The sequence below is a fragment of the Carya illinoinensis genome, chromosome 4 (genome assembly GCF_018687715.1).
Source record: "Carya illinoinensis cultivar Pawnee chromosome 4, C.illinoinensisPawnee_v1, whole genome shotgun sequence".
NCBI classification, from domain to species: domain Eukaryota; kingdom Viridiplantae; phylum Streptophyta; class Magnoliopsida; order Fagales; family Juglandaceae; genus Carya; species Carya illinoinensis.
In genome coordinates this window covers 41,816,384-41,832,554 of record NC_056755.1, presented here as the reverse complement: position 1 = coordinate 41,832,554, position 16,171 = coordinate 41,816,384, and the positions used below count along the sequence as shown (strand labels likewise).

The window sequence follows — 16,171 nt, the reverse complement described above, 5'->3', positions numbered from 1 at the left end:
CTCACATTTCCTCCACCAACATTTCCATAATTAAATGATGGGGGGCCCAGAAAGGGCAAGTAATGCAAGTCATCTGATGAGAAAGAGGCTTCCCTTGATCTCAATAGGCCTTTTCCATCCACAGGTTATTTCTCCCTTTGGTTCATGGCCCATACATTTTATAATATGAAAAAATTATTAAAATTGTCATTTAATTTCCAAAGTTGATACTTAGCTACCTTAACAACCTTTAAAGAGGCTGCTGGAGAGACCTAACAATGCAGATAGGGGTGAGAGAACACCAGGGCAGAATTATGTAAAGGCAGATTGGGATATAACATTTGATGTAAAGGCAAGGAAGATGAGGATATGAATTATCATTAGAGATGAGAAGGGAAGGTGATGGTAGCATGTTGTGATTAGAGAAGCAATGTTGAGCAACCAGCTATAGCAAAAATTTTTGCACTGAGGAAAACAATGGAAATTTGCAGTGACTTGAATTTCAACATAGTGATTTTAGACAGGGATGCAGATGGCATTGTTAACACAATTAATGATATAAATGAAGACATTTCTTACTACAAAAGCATTATCGAATAAATGAAGATATTCCTACATGTTTGATCTGAGTGGAAGGTGCAATATGTACATAGAAATAAAAAAACAGTAGCACATACCTTAGAAAAAGCAGCTATACACTTAGATGTTAAGAAGGTGTGGATACAAGAGGCTCCTGTTTACAGAAAAACAAATATTGTAATGTGTAGGCGCTGATTATGAATGAAATTGGCAAGATTTTAATTCAAAAAAAAGTTGATACTTAGTTTATAATTTACTTCTCAATATTAAAGTTTAAAGATTAATATGAAAGAAAAATAAATGATATAGTTTTATAGCATAAATAAATTGTAAAAATAGTAATGGTGTGGAAATTATGCGACACATGCATTTCATTAATTTTATTGATAATGCATGGAATTTTGAGTCCATGCATATGGAATAATATGGAGCCTCGTTAGCCCTAAAAGTGGCTCCAAAAGATTATATAATATTTAAGTGTATTTTGAAGATTTGATCTATGCATGCCAAGGACCTTTTTTTTGCCCTTTCCTGCTTTGCTTCCATTTTTATTCATGAGAATCGTGTCAAAATAGACCCTTAGGGCATCCACATTGACTCGACCAAATGAGATGTTTGGCTAAATTTTACATAATTTGGCTAAAAAATCCTTCACATTGGATCGAGCAAATTTAAAATAATTTAGAATTTTGCTACAGTAGTTTGCTAAAGATGGAAGACCACTATTCATTCATCAAACATTAAAATATTAATTTATCATTCTAAACAAATAAATTAAATTAATTAGAATATAATTAACATTTAACATTTAGAATATAATTATTATTAACATTTAATAATATTTTTTAATATTAATTGAATATAATATAATTATTATTAACATTTAACAATACTTTTTTTAATATTAATTTAATTAGAATATAACTACTATTATCATTTAATTAGTAGAATTACAAAATGTGAGAAAATAAATTAAATAAAAAATTTATTAATTTCATAATTTTTTATTATTATATAGAGAATGAATGGCTAATCTAATGTGGGGATTGAATTTTAATGAAATAAGCAAATGTAAAAAAGTGTTGATATTGACCAAATTTAAAGATAAATATGGCTAAACTAATGCCAATTCACTTAGGAGTTAGACCACGTTTCTCTGATAAAAAATACACACAAGAAATCTTTAACGGCGAGTAAGGTTGTTGCAAAAGTTTTGGCTAAGCACTTTTTGGAGGAGGAAAGTTGCAGTCAAGGACTCAAGGGCTCGTCGTTACTAACGTACTACCATTCAAAATTTCAAATATGGTCCCCTACTTCGACGCTAAAAGTCCTCATTCGCTAAGGATAAAAACGTCAATCGACTGTGAACGTCTCGAACCACGAAGACGGGGAGACTGGATTTCCTTCCAACTGTTGAATAACTCCCGTGCTCTCTCTCTCTCTCTCTCTCTCTCTCTGCGCGCGGCTTTTTTACCTGTGAGAAGACGCAGGCTTCTATTATTCGCCAGGTAGATTTGTATTTTGTTTTAGTCCTTGTACATTTTGTTACTGGGATCCGTGTATATGCTTTAGGTTCTGATTTCAATTTCAATTCTTGATTTTCTTTTTGTTTCTCTAACATTTTCAAGGGCTTTATCTCGGCAAGTACGATAATTTGCCCCTCCTTTTAAATGTATTACAATTACTTGTATTTGAAATTTGACTTTTTTGTCGTTTCATATTTTGAAAATTTCAGGGACTACTTGGATTTTTATAAGCTCATAATCCCATGGCACTAAGTGGGAAAGGTCAGTGATATGGTGCTCTTTGTATAATGTCTATATCTTTGATTTAAGGTTAAAGTGCTTTAAAACTCAGTTAGCCTTTGATGAGATCTGCAGCCCCAGGGGATAGTTTATTTTGTTAACTGATAAAGATGATAGAAGTTTTAACACAACAAGAACGTTTGTTTTGTTTATCCTAAACGAGAAACAATATGTTCCTGGTGGGTTTTTCTCATTAATGTCGTTGGAATGGTGGAATCCGTGTCTGAAGTAGTTCTATAAATTCTGAAGATGTTAGGAGAACATTTGACAAATAGTTAGGAATTTATATCAATACTTCAGGGAGACGACAGGGAAATACTTGTCTCTCAGCGGCAGCACCTAGGAAATTCAGGGACTTGCTTAGGGAATTGATTGGAAAATTTTTAGTGCGATGGGAAATCAAATTGTTCTTGGTTTCTTCAGCGAGATTCTCAGAAATCAAATCTCTTCTAAGAAATACTCCCAAATCTTTTCCCACGAGAGATCATGTAAATTTTTTTTTATAAGTAAAATTTTTATTAATAGAGATCTAGGCAATGCCCAAGTACATAGGATGTATACAAGAGAAAATACCTAGTTAAGAAAAAAGGGAAGAAACAGATACGAAAAAATTATGTTCATGTAAATTTCTCACTGAGTTTCTTAGATCTTCTCTGCTGTCTGTGTAAAATTTATTAAATTATTGTATCCATATCTTTTAAATTTCCCCTTTAGTTTCATATTGGCAATGCTGTCAATGAGCGGAAAGTTTCCTACTAGTTTATCAGATTGTCATTCTTGCAGTTCTCATGCCGTGATTGTCATACTGCAGTGGCTAGTTTACTTTGCATAGATGTTTTATAATGGTTTTGAAATATAGATGCCTATACGTATGACTGATCATGCTTGAGGATGAGTGAATTTAAAATTTATATGTTAGCTTTGTAATAAATCTTTAATAATGACTTATAAAAAGAAGTAGATTTAAGTTATTTGAAACCTTTATGTTAGTTTGGTTATAAATATTTAAAAATGAATTAAAGTAATAAATCTTAAACAATGAGGACATCTTGATTTGTTTTGGTGTAGGGGGTAGTTGGATGGCAACTAGCAAAGAATGAATTATAATCATAGGTTTGCCTACAAACTGTCTTCCCCCCAGCTGCATGCACCTGAAATTTTTTTTATCTCATTAGCGTCTCTAATACCTCTTCAAGACAGTTGTTCAATGTCTCTTCTAATGCTTTTTCTTTTATCCAGTCTTGCAAAAGAAAGCAAAGAAGCTTGAGTTACGTGGATTGCAGAAGAATAAAATTAATCCTACGCATTTATCTGACCTTGATGAGCTACTTAATGATATTTTTGTTTCCTGTCTCCCAAAACTAATTGATTATGACCACCGGAGAGATTTGGTTCGTATCTTCAATGCAATAGCAAAGGAAATATATGGTATTCATTCTGAACTTCTGCAAATGCCAAAGTTACTCCAGTGCACTTATGGAAATAGTATATGAAGTTATTTAAATGTGGTTGCCTACTAATGAATATCTTTTTTGGTCATTATATAACAGTTCTGCTTTATGCTTGGCTTCCTTATATTTTCCAATAAAGAATTAGATCCTTGAACAGTTAGAGGCTGATAATCTCGTCATTTTGGGTTTCTTTTTTTTTTTTAATATTTTTTTTTTATCCTTGATTGCCCAGTAAACATCTATGGCTTAGTTGGACAATTAGTACAACAAAATGTGGTAATTGACCTGACTGCGGTATTGGTAACTGGGTATCAAATTTGACCATAGTGTGCCATGGGTTGGTTGGAATTGTTTCATGTGTGCATACATGAGGTTCATGCCTTTTCGTTCAGAATAAGAAATTATTTTGGCTAGACATAACTAGTTAAAAGGCTTTTGAATTTTCTATTGGACTTTTTTGTAAGGTTTTACAACGTTGGAAATATTGCATCATTCTTGTATTATTCAATAAAAAAGTATTGCATAGTAGTGCTTCTTTGCATGGCTTCTTTCACGAATGAATTTTTCAATTTGATAACTGTTTTTTGTGATGTTGATTGTAGAAACTTATGGAGGGAAAATACTTCACAATTTTTATTCATTTATGTACAACAACATATTTACTATATTCAATTTACGACTATACCCTTACAAGTTACACTTGTTACAACCATGTCCTCTAATACTCCCTCTCAAGCTGGGGCATATATATCATATAAACCCAGCTTGAAACAAATAAGTTTTAACCGACTCCAACACAAGTACTTAGTAAACATATTTGCGAGTTGATCGGTAGACTTCACAAAAGGTTTAGAAATGTTACTTCTTATTATCTTATCTCGAATAAAGTGACAATCAATCTCTATATGTTTAGTCCTCTGATGGAACACAAGATTAGAGGTAATATGCACTGCGGCTTGATTATTACAAAATAACTGGAGAGGGATAGGAGCTGGAAATCCAATCACTTGAAGAAAGTGTTGCAACCATGTCAGTTCAGTACTACTTGTTAGAGGACATGGTTGTAATAATTGTAACTTGTGAGGGTATGGAATGGCAAGTGACACTAGTAAACCTATAAAAGAACTGGGGGAGGTATTGAGGAGGGTTGGGTAAGGTTGGGTGAATGTGAAGCAGGAAATTTAAGAGTAGGTAATGGTAGAGGATCACACTCAACACTTGAAGTTATGTCCAAGAAATAGGGTATGGAATCAAAGAAGGTAACATCAACACTCGTGAAGTAGCATCTAAGAACAATATTATAACAATGATATCCTTTCTGGGCCAAGGTTATGAATATAGCAAACACACCTAAAGAATTTTTGGAGGAATGGGTAAATGATGGAGATGAAGGAAACAAGATGGAGAAGGGAGAGGAACCATCGAGAATTGATGAAGGCATATAGTTAATAAGGTGACAAGCAGTAAGAACATCATCACTCCAAAATCGTTTAGGAACATGCATGTGTAGTAAAAGTGCTGGGTTACATCTAACAAATGACGATTTTTGCGTTTAGCCACCACATTCTATTGGGGTGTATAAGAACATGAAGTTTGATGAACAATTCCTTTATTACTTAAGTAAGTAGCAAAGACACTAGATTGATATTCTATAGCGTTATCAGAACACAAAACTTGAACCCTTTTGTTAAATTGGGTTTTAATTTATTTCCAAAACACTTTGAATATGGAAAGAAATTCATATCTTTCCTTCATCAGAAACACCCATGTCATGAGAGTAGTCATCAATAAATGTGACAAAAATAATGAAACTTGTTTGATTCAATGTTGATTGGTCCCCATATATCAAGTGAACCAATTCAAAATGACTCGATGCTCGTTTAACAACTCAAGGTACAAAAGACGCGTGATGATGTTTATTAATTTGACATGCTTCATAAGGAAAGGGAGTCACATTTCCTAGATTCCTAACTTGATGCTTCTAAAGGGAAAGAGGGGTGACCAAGGCGACAATGCCATTCATAAGCAGATGATGAGGAGGATGTAAGAGTTTGAGTGAGTGACTGTTTAACATCAAGATAATACAGATTGTACCAATCTTGTTTCCCGTTTTGAGATCTTGAAAGACAAATGTAGAGGGATAAAATATCATTGAACATTGAAGACGAATGAACATCAAACTAAAGGGAAAACTAGGAGCATATAGAACAGATGACAAGGATATAGAGTCAGTGAGTTTAGTGGATCCAATGCTTGTAACTTTAGCAAGAGAACCATTAGCGAGAGTAACACTTTTTGGAGATGTCACAGTATCTAACTTAGATAAGACAGAGGACAAATAAGTCAGATGTTCATTAGCTCTTGAATCAATGGTCCATAGATCTTGAGTGGATGAGACAAGACATGCGGATGCTATAACTGAGTGGGCAAGAGTAGTTGTGAAAGATGAAATCCGTGTGTGACCCAAAAGCTTATCAATACTCATCCTTTGATATATTAATCATATCTTGGCAAATGACTTGATCAGTGGATCTAGATGGTCTACCATGTAGATCTCAACAATAGTCCACCGAGTGGTTAGTGCGACCACAATGGGTGCACTTACAAGATTCTTGACCTCGAGTGCGATTACCTTTGGCTTCATGTCCCCCATGTGAGCCTCTACCACCCCGGCCTCCACGCCCACTAGGAGCAACATAGGAGGCAATAGCATCATGTAACTGTGGCTCAAATTTAGCTGTCATGGATGCAGAAAAAATATCACAACTGAACTTGGAGACAGAAACTTCACACAAGATATGAGAAAAACCACAATTCAACTTGAAAATCTGAGAAACATAGTTTGGAAATGTAGAAACTCAGCCCAAGTACCCAAAAAACAACCTGAATAACAACATTTTGGCCTTGTATTGAGCATAATTACACTGTATCGGCATGTATCAGCTTTGAATTGCACTGTTTCAACCTATATCGGCTGATCGGCTTGTATCGGGTTGGTATCGGCCGGTATCAACTCTGAACCAGCCGATATCTGTTTTTATCGGGTATCGGCCAAAAATGACTTCAACCTAAACTCAAAACTGGATTAGGTTATCCTAAACAATAATTAGTGGTCTGGGAATTAATTACCTTATCTTTGTTACCAAAAAGGCATTATTCCAGATAAGGAACAAGCTCTTACTCTAGGTTGGGGTTATTCGCACTTGAGGATGGAATTGGTTATCCTTGCAACCAAACACTACATCCCTTTGACATTGTCGATGACAAGTTGCACTTCAGTCGGCCATTGACAATGGGAAACACGTCGGGATGCACAAACAACGTCGGTAAACTCACCTTTGGTATCCAATATCAGAGACAACACCAGAAACTCGTTGGAAACAACTTCAAACACCTACAGGCTGCCGATGACGAAGAGAGAAGCCACTGGGATCTGCTAAGGATGACGACAAATTTGAATCCGGCAGCTGCAAACACTGGCGAGCTTAGATCCGGCTACGAAAGTTAGATACGACACCAGAAAACACTCCGACAAGTTCAGACCACAGTGAGCTCAATTTCAGCATGAACCACTGTACACCACTTACCACCATCCGACAACTGTGAGCTTTGATACCATGTAGAAACTTATCGAGGAAAAATACTTCACACTTTTTATTCATTGATGTACAACAGCAATAATATACTATATACAATTAACGATTATACCCTCACAAGTTTCACTTATTACAACCATGTCCTCGTCCTCTAACATTGATATTACAATATGCCAGTAAATGCCTCAGGTCTTGAAAGTTGTATTTCCTTGTACTAGATCTTTTGAGTTTCATTCATTTAATTATTTTCCTTTTTGTTATTTCAGGCAATTCTGATGAGTCTCCTGTCGTGGAGGCATTTGGCTCTTTCGTAATGGATATATTCTGTGCTGGAAGTGATATAGATTTATCTGTGAATTTCAGTAACATGGCTGTTGAAATTTCTCGACAGAAGAGGATTGAAACCCTCAAAAAGTTTGCAAAAAAGTTTCAAACTCTTCAAAGTAATTATTGGCATTTAGTTTTTCTTTCATTTCTTTTATATTGTTATCATATGTTTGAATGCTGTTTCTCTTGCTTGTTTATACAAATTGGTTATTTAAATTAGTTTTTTTTTTTTCCCGGTTTAATTGAGATTAAAAAGTTGAAGGCAAGGTAAAAAACTGATCCATACAATAGGCATGCTAGGGAAACCCTAAAGTATTGAATTGGGGTAGCAGTTTGGTTATAACTATCGTCATAGATGCATTTCTTTGTTGTAGGGGGAGGACATGTTGCTTGCCTTCAGACAATCACAACGGCAAGGGTGCCAGTTGTCAAAGTCATTGATTGTGGAACTGGCATTGAATGTGATTTATCAGTTGAGAATAGGGATGGTATTGCAAAATCCCAGATTGTCCACATGGTTTCTATGATTGATGAAAGGTTTCGGAAGCTTAGTTTTTTGGTAATTAATGCTTCTGAATGTATGGCCCAATAAGACATTATTCCTTAATGTTAGCTAATGCTATCATACCGCCTTGGACAAATTTTTAGCATTTTGGTTATGATATGTTTAGTTGCTAAAGCCTGCCTGCCTTCCCCCCCCAAAAAAATGATTAGTAAAAAGAATTTTATGAAAAAACAAAATAGGTGTATCCTTGAGTCAAAGACCAAAGTACCCTTGTGGCCTTAGAAAAGGAAGTTTGATATGCATGATTCCTTGTACATTTGATGCATACAGACAATACGAAAAAAAAAAGATTAGTTTTCAGATCAAAAGTCACAAAGATCCAATAACGCCTAGAACGAAAGAGATGAGAACCCCCAAATTGCTTAAATTTAATTAGAAATAGATTTTGGAAATAGCGTCTTTAATTTAAAAATTGTGAGGCTATAAAAATGGCCAACCTTTCTTGATTTTCTTGTATCTTTTTCTATTTCTAGATAGGTGACTCTTGGATGTGCCTTATTTGTTTTGATGAAGCTTTATTCCTTGTAAAAATAATATTTATGTATATATAAAGTGGGAGGCCAATTCTATTGAGCATTCCCCCTCCACAGAAGACATTGTTAGGAATAGCATTCCAAATAATGCTTTTCCATTGTTCATTGAAACAATCTTTCAGACAAGCCAATAACTCTCTTACTGACTTATGCATGCCCTAAGAAATACCAAACAAAGAGAATGCTAGTGACCACGCTCCATGTGCCTATAACTCCTCAGCAACAAAATAATGGAGAATGGTCCATGGTCTCTCCACTTGAAATCAAGAACTTCATCATATGGAGATATTTGAAGTTTGGGAATTTAAGGAAGAAAGCTCTTAGGATTGTTGTGGGGGATTAGGGAAAGTCGTGAAAGAGAGATTTGGGTACCAAGAATACCTTAGGTATTCTCAAAATACTTCACTACTATTCATTACTTTATTATTACTTTTCACTTACTTTTTACTACTATTCATTACTTTTCACTACTATTTTTTTTTATAAGTAACTTTTCACTACTATTTAATATTCTATTATTACTTTTCCATTAAATTTTTCACTACTATTCACAACACTTCTCAACACTTCTCACTACCCAAATGTTAAGTAAACTCACTACCCAAATGTATACTTACTGTGTACTTGGGCTATACCTATTTTAATATCAATAAAATATCTTCCTACTTATATAAAAAAAGGACTCATTTGTTAGATCATGAATCAAGAGTAAATGTCTTTTCAATTTGCATTGGATACAAATGAAGGTATTTTTTTTTTTGTTTGAGATCAAAGTTGAACGGTGGAGATGAGGCCGTATTCTAGCAAGACATGTTAATCCCTTCAACATAAATAGTTTCCCCAACGTCAAATTTAGTGCTCGTGCACATAGGGATTGATATATTTGTTTTTTCTTCTTTGGTTGCAGGTGAAAGCCTGGGCAAAGGCACATAGCATTAATAGTTCCAAAGATCGAACTCTGAACTCTTTATCCCTTGTATCATTGGTTGCCTTCCATTTGCAGGTATGGTCAGCATTTTTATTTTTTCTGTGAAAAGTTAGGTCAAGTTTTTCTTTTTGTTGAGTGTATAATCATTTGGACTAAAGCTTAGAATTTTCTCCAACTATGAATTTCCATTGCATTGATTTGATGTTGAGAGTAGTCAGTTTATGCAAAAATGCTTGCTCCACAATAGATCCATGTACTAGTATCTCCATTGTGGTATGTGGCATAGGTGATAGGTGATGGAATGCTGTATGCTGCTTACCTGGAGTGTGGAAGATTGGGGGCAGAGTTGCATACAACTTATATTCATTGTTTGGTTAGAATTTAAGCCTAAAAAAATAAGATGCTTGTAACCAGTTTTTATAAAGTTATAAAGCATCACTAAAAACGCAAAAGGTGTATCCAAGAAGACAGGTTGTATACAAGGGGTCACCAATATAGATACGAGAAATTATGAAGAGTTATACCATGAAATTCTAGAGACAGTCCAAAGGAAGAGAATAGTAAAAAGTAAGGTTTTGAGCTCCTTCAGTGTCAGTTCACAATCCTCAAAATTCCTATTGTTACATTCCTTCTAAATACATCATATTAGGCAAATAGGAACCACCTTTCACACTACTGCAATTTGTGGGCTTCCTCCTAATCCTCTCCAGTAGTAGAAATGGCCCACTATTCTTCTGGCCATGACCCAAGACAAACCAATTCACCTGAAGAAGGTCATTCTATAAAGCACTAGCCATCTCGCAGTGGAGTGAAAGATGGTCAACGGACTCCTCACTTCTCTTGCATGTGCAACACCAATCAATTACCGCAATGTTTCTTTTCCATACATTAACCATGGCAAGTATCTTTCCTTGAGAAGCTGTCCATGCAACAAATGCACGCCTCAAAGGGGTCTTTATCCGCCAAACACTGTTCTAGGAGAATGGATTGGTATCATGAGGGATGAGGGTGTTTAGAGTGAACTGCAAACATCCAATTCTTGGAAGACGCCCAAATGAGCTTAGCATCCTAAATTAATGGAATAAAATTGATTAAACAATGCCATGAAGGAAAATCACTAGATGTCTTCAAATAATCCGCCATAGAGGTTCTAATGGAGTGTTGATTAATGTTTCTTTTTCTCAAGCATTGGCTTCCATAATTTTCTTGACTTTCTTACTTTTTCAGGTTAGGTGTATCTAATGTATATTCCTTTTAACTTGGATATTGAAAGAAATTTCTCTTACTAAACAATAAATTTGTTCTTTTCCTTTTTATACTACTTGGGATTTTGTGTCCTTTGTAAGAAAAAGAGCAAGCCACTAATAATGCACTGTCGTTTTTGGGGAATGTGAAAGAAAGCTTGAGTTGTCAATGCATTAAATTCTCCAAAAAGTGCATGTTCGTTTCTAAGGAGACACTTATGGGGTGGAGGGAATAAAATCAAAAATGTTTGCACTGTGCAATGTTAGCTAAATATTATTGTTGACTGTGTCTTTAAACGAAGTTAAGTTTTTGGTAGACTATGCATGCTTCAGAATTTGGTGTTTTCTTGTCATATAATCCACCACACAGTGTTTGTGCTTGTGATCAACCTATTGATATCACTTCTGACCATCTATCCATTTTAAGTAACGTGTTTCTGATGGTTGGAGGTGTAAATAATATCTGCTCATTTCTAAATATGCTGAAAGATCAGTCTGATTGTTGATTTTTGTTTTAGTGACTAATTTTTTCCCCTTTCTCACACAGACTCGAGATCCTCCAATTCTGCCTCCCTTTTCCGCTTTATTTAAAGGTGAATGATTCTGCAAACCATATGGTAACAATTTTCTGGTTATTGAACTCCCAAAAAACTTAATTATATTTTCCAAATTTAGGTAGTAACTTTGTTATCTTCAAAGAATTTTTTTTTTTTTTTTTTTTTTTTCAGAATGTAGAGAAGAACATAATTGAACCAAGGATTGTATGTTTGGTATTAGATACCATATTAGCCAAAGAAAGTGAATTTATCCCTTGGATATTTCCCTTGATGCATAGATATTGAGATGTGACACTGATACATTGAAATGGTGTATTGACTTGCATTGCTTATGTCACAATGTTATTGTCTATACACATGCATGCATCTAACACACAGACTCAAGCATTTTTGTTTAATTGTTGGATATTCTAAGGTTGTAGTTTTAATGATTTAATCACATATTTGTGGTTTTACATCAAGAAGGTAAAAAGCACACCACAAAGATTTTATAAAACCTCCTCACCGTGAAGCAAGCCATGAGCCTAGTCTTCTGGTTGCAGAGAAAATTGGTTCAAAAACGTAATTGGGGTATGACAATTGGTTGCCAGTAGTGATCTTTCCTTTCATCTGAATTTTCATGAGTTGGCATTTCATGTCGCTACTGCACCCTGGCTTCCCAAGGGAAAGATCATCCCATGTGCTTTTCGGGTTGTATGGCATTCCTACAATCTGCCTCTTGGCCCACGATTTAGTTTTTTATTTTTTAATGGGCTCGAGCCTTCACTTTGAAATGTGGAAAGGGGTTCTTTAAGCGGGTCATTGTAGGTCTGCTTGTGGCATATTTGATGCCACACTGATTTGAGGCCCTTTTTGCTGGTTTGGGATCTATTTTTAGTCTCCTTCTTCTCAATAGAACAGTGATCGGCAATTGACCTGGTAGAGTGCTTCGTAGGCCATGGGCCCAATGGCACGTGTCTTGTGCAATGAGCTAGGAGGAATATAATCTTAGCTGTGATCCTGTTGAGATGAAACATGGGACGTGAGCCCGTTAGGATGTATCTCGGGCCTGAGTCCATTAAGAGGAGATTTAGGCCATGAGCCTTTTTGCTTAAGTTTCAGGCCTAGGGCCCTTGTAAGACAAAACATGGGCCATGGTCCATGGTCCATGGTCCATTTGGCTTATGTTGGGCTATGAGCCCATTAGGAGGGAACTTGTGCCATGAGCCCCCATTTGCTAGCCCGTTGAAGTGAAACTTAGGGCCATGAGCTGTTATGAGGGAATTTGTGCTATAGGCCCATTCAAGGTGCACCTCTTGATTTATTTCTTATTTTGGTTACGGTTTGGGCTGGTTTTCCTTTTTGTCAAATGTGTTGTGGCAAGTATTCCAATTTAGAAATCCAACCCTCAACATTTACATATACCTTACTCTTTTATTTATTAAGTACATACTCAACCTAACTTAACTGAGCCTTAGTCAGAGTTGAGTTGGGATCCTCCAAGGATCCTCATTAGCCAATTAAGGTTAGCAATGTGCATTTTTTGCAACATTCCTATCTGAAATCGTACTTTTTGTCACTTTCCTGATAACATAAATATTTTTTCACCGCCTCCATACATGCCATTTTAGGGGTGCCTCTACCCCATTTTTACTCAAGTTATATCACTTTTGTGCATTTTTTGCAACATTCCTATCTGAAATTGTACTTTTTGTCACTTTCCTGATAACATATATATTTTTTCACCGCCTCCATACATGCCATTTTAGGGGTGCCTCTACCCCATTTTTACTCAAGTTATATCACTTTTCCTCAGATGCCAAATGGCCAAACTATTTGACTCAACTTGCCCTTTTTATTTGATTTTATTTATTTTATTTTTTATTTTTTTATCTCAAGTAGATTTAACACTCAAAATGCATGCTGTTAGCTTTTTAAGGGTGGCTTTTCCATATTTAGATACTCACAAGGAACTGTTGAAATATGATATTAGACTTCTTTTCAGAGCTTGTTAGAGGAGCAGTCACTCTGCTGACAGGGAAAGATATTAGTTGCATTTTGTTTTAAGGATAAACTTTGTTATTATTTTAGTTGAGTTCAGATTCCATGGCGTGTACCCCAAAATAATCTACATTACTTTCCGCAGTTTCTACTTAGCTCTTAGTTTGCAAAAGCTAATTGTTCTTTTTTCGTTTTGCTACTTTCCTTGTTTGCTCATTATCGAACTTATTCTGGTTTTATGATTGCTGCTTGGTAACAATCATGGACCTTCTTCATTTGCTTCATTTTGATATTTGAGCCACCTTGGCATGGTCCAGATGGAACTGACCCTGGAAGTGTGGCAAGAAACGTTCATAATTATTTGGACTATGGAAAAAAGAATAAAGAATCCTTGGCAGAGCTTTTCATTACTCTACTTATTAAGGTAATTCTTGTTCTCTACTTTTGTTAGCTTATTAGCGATAAAATAATAGCTCTAATCCTTTTAATCTGGATATTTACTATCCAAGAAAATTGAGGCAACCCATTGTTTGTATAGTACATCCGATTCAAGGTTCTTAATGTTGCAGCTAGAATCAGTTGAGACGCTTTGGAAGGAAGGTCTCTGTGCCAGCTTATATGAAGGATCTTGGACATCTAAATCATGGGATTCTGAGTTTAACTTTATAAGTGTACGCTGCCTGTTTTATTTTCTTTTTGAAAAAAATTGTGGGTTCTGACTTTTGGTTTTCAGAAAATTCTGTATTAGTTCATATAGAAGCCCACATTAGGTAGTGAGCAATCCACAGCACATCACTAATGAAAACAAATAGCAAACATCTCCAAACTATACAAAGAAAAACTCATTTATAGCTTAAGTATGGTATACCCTCTCTCTCTACCACTACGAAACATCTCACCTCTTTTGAAACCCCATGCCTGCCAACATACTCCCTAGAAACAACTAGAGCATCTGATTTGGCCGACCAATCTGCAGCATGATTAACTTCTCTATAAACATGCCCGTATGAAGGACAAGGGCCAGGCATCTTTCTAGAATCTGATCCCACACTTCTCTCACTAACCAGTGTGCCTCATCTTTTCCAAGCAACCAGCTTATCACAACTTCTGAATCAGATTTGAATTTTTCATCTAGCAGCTGTAACTTTAGACAAGGGTTCTGACTTCACCTGTAGTGTTTGATCATTGATGTGTTCACATGCTTCTTACAGGTTGAGGATTTCTCAGAACGATCCCAAAATGTTGCGAGGGCAGTAGGAGGACAAGAAGTTAAAAAGATCTACGAACGTGTGCAATATTCCCTTGGTTGCCTTTTGACCTTTCTAGGTGGCCGGTTGCAGCAACCAACATTAAGGGATATTTTGTTTGGTGATGCAGTATCTACTTTACCAGATGTATGTACTAGAAATCCGATGGACGGTGAAAATACAGCTAGTCCTGTTCCGAGTAATCCTCGTCCAATGAAGAAGCAGCGTATAATGGAAGGGCAGAAAGGACAACAGTTTGTGGAAGGCTCGGGAAGAAAGCAGAACTATGATGCTTCTCGGTTAGGTAATAATTTGTGCCACAGTGCAGGGACACTTCCTTCCGATATTCAAGGTTCAGATGGTCATCTACAAAATCAACCCATTATTTATCCACAAACTTCACCTTGGTTTGGTGCACCACATAGTCAAGATCCAATTTTTCTGAACCAATACCCGGGACAATTTAATTCTTTCTCTCTACAAGACTTGATAATTTCTGGCCTGCTGCTTGGTTCTTTCTATCCTTAATGTTGGCATGTACTTGACATGGTTGAAATGAGATTGCTCCTTCGAGTTTGGCAGCGTCTGATGTTGTTAGCATATTAGGGTCATTCTTATGTACCGAAACTTTTCTTTTGCAAGTTTACTCATTATAGTTCTATCGAACAAAAAAAGAATAAAAAGTTTCCTCATTATAGTTCTTTCGCTTTGAAGGATTGATGTGTAGATTAATTAGCGGACCAGCTGAACATATTTGTCTGAAATTAGTCAAGTTTTGGAACTATGAACTTTCAAGCATGATTGAGAAATTTAAAGTGGGTTGATATTAAAACTTTTACCAATGACATCGGCATTTTTTCTTCTTTGTAGAATGCTTGTTGAAGACTAAATTATATTTGAGAGATTTATTAAAGGCCTATGTACCCTTTAATAACACCAATTCTCCATAAAAACATTGATAAATTCAAACGATGGGTTCAAATTATTTAGTAAAAATTTTACATAAACAAGATCAAATATTGATGTTGTGGCTATAATCATTCACATTGGAATTTTGATAGCAAGTAAGGGAAATTTGAATAATATTTTCTTAAAATGTCAAGTTGATAAGTGCTATAGGCGTGAAGAGAATTTATAAAAGTAAACTAACGAACTCACGTGACTTTATATGAATTTTAGGTTTATTTTGTAATAAAAGTTATGTTAGCTTGTGAGTTTATTTTTATAAAATTTTTTTTTTATTAAAGCATTCATGAGTTTTACAAAAAGAAAATAGAGGGAAAAAAATTAAATTTTTAAAAGAATGATATTACTCTTAATTTTATATTTTATTAGATGCAGTAATACTGCAGCAGTATATTTTAAGTGTCTTTATAAGCT

The 16,171-nt window shown here is 35.3% G+C and overlaps 1 protein-coding gene across 4 annotated transcripts; it reads left to right on the top strand.

The window, feature by feature from the left end:
• Positions 1 to 1,903: 1,903 nt before the first annotated feature.
• On the top strand, positions 1,904 to 15,504 carry LOC122308468 (protein HESO1-like). 4 transcript variants are annotated; one of them, XM_043121810.1, is made up of 11 exons: positions 1,942 to 2,066; positions 2,294 to 2,345; positions 3,432 to 3,476; positions 3,603 to 3,791; positions 7,677 to 7,853; positions 8,112 to 8,296; positions 9,743 to 9,838; positions 11,555 to 11,600; positions 13,862 to 13,968; positions 14,114 to 14,215; positions 14,756 to 15,504. In XM_043121810.1, exons 5-11 carry the CDS (start codon positions 7,724 to 7,726, stop codon positions 15,317 to 15,319), a joined length of 1,230 nt encoding a protein of 409 aa, XP_042977744.1. In that variant the 5' UTR covers positions 1,942 to 2,066; positions 2,294 to 2,345; positions 3,432 to 3,476; positions 3,603 to 3,791; positions 7,677 to 7,723; the 3' UTR covers positions 15,320 to 15,504. The 4 variants fall into 4 exon arrangements, with proteins under 4 accessions (XP_042977741.1, XP_042977743.1, XP_042977744.1 ...); XM_043121807.1 differs by lacking the exon at positions 3,432 to 3,476 and having other exon boundaries at positions 1,904 to 2,066; XM_043121809.1 differs by lacking the exons at positions 3,432 to 3,476; positions 14,114 to 14,215 and having other exon boundaries at positions 1,904 to 2,066.
• The last annotated feature ends 667 nt before the right edge of the window (positions 15,505 to 16,171 follow it).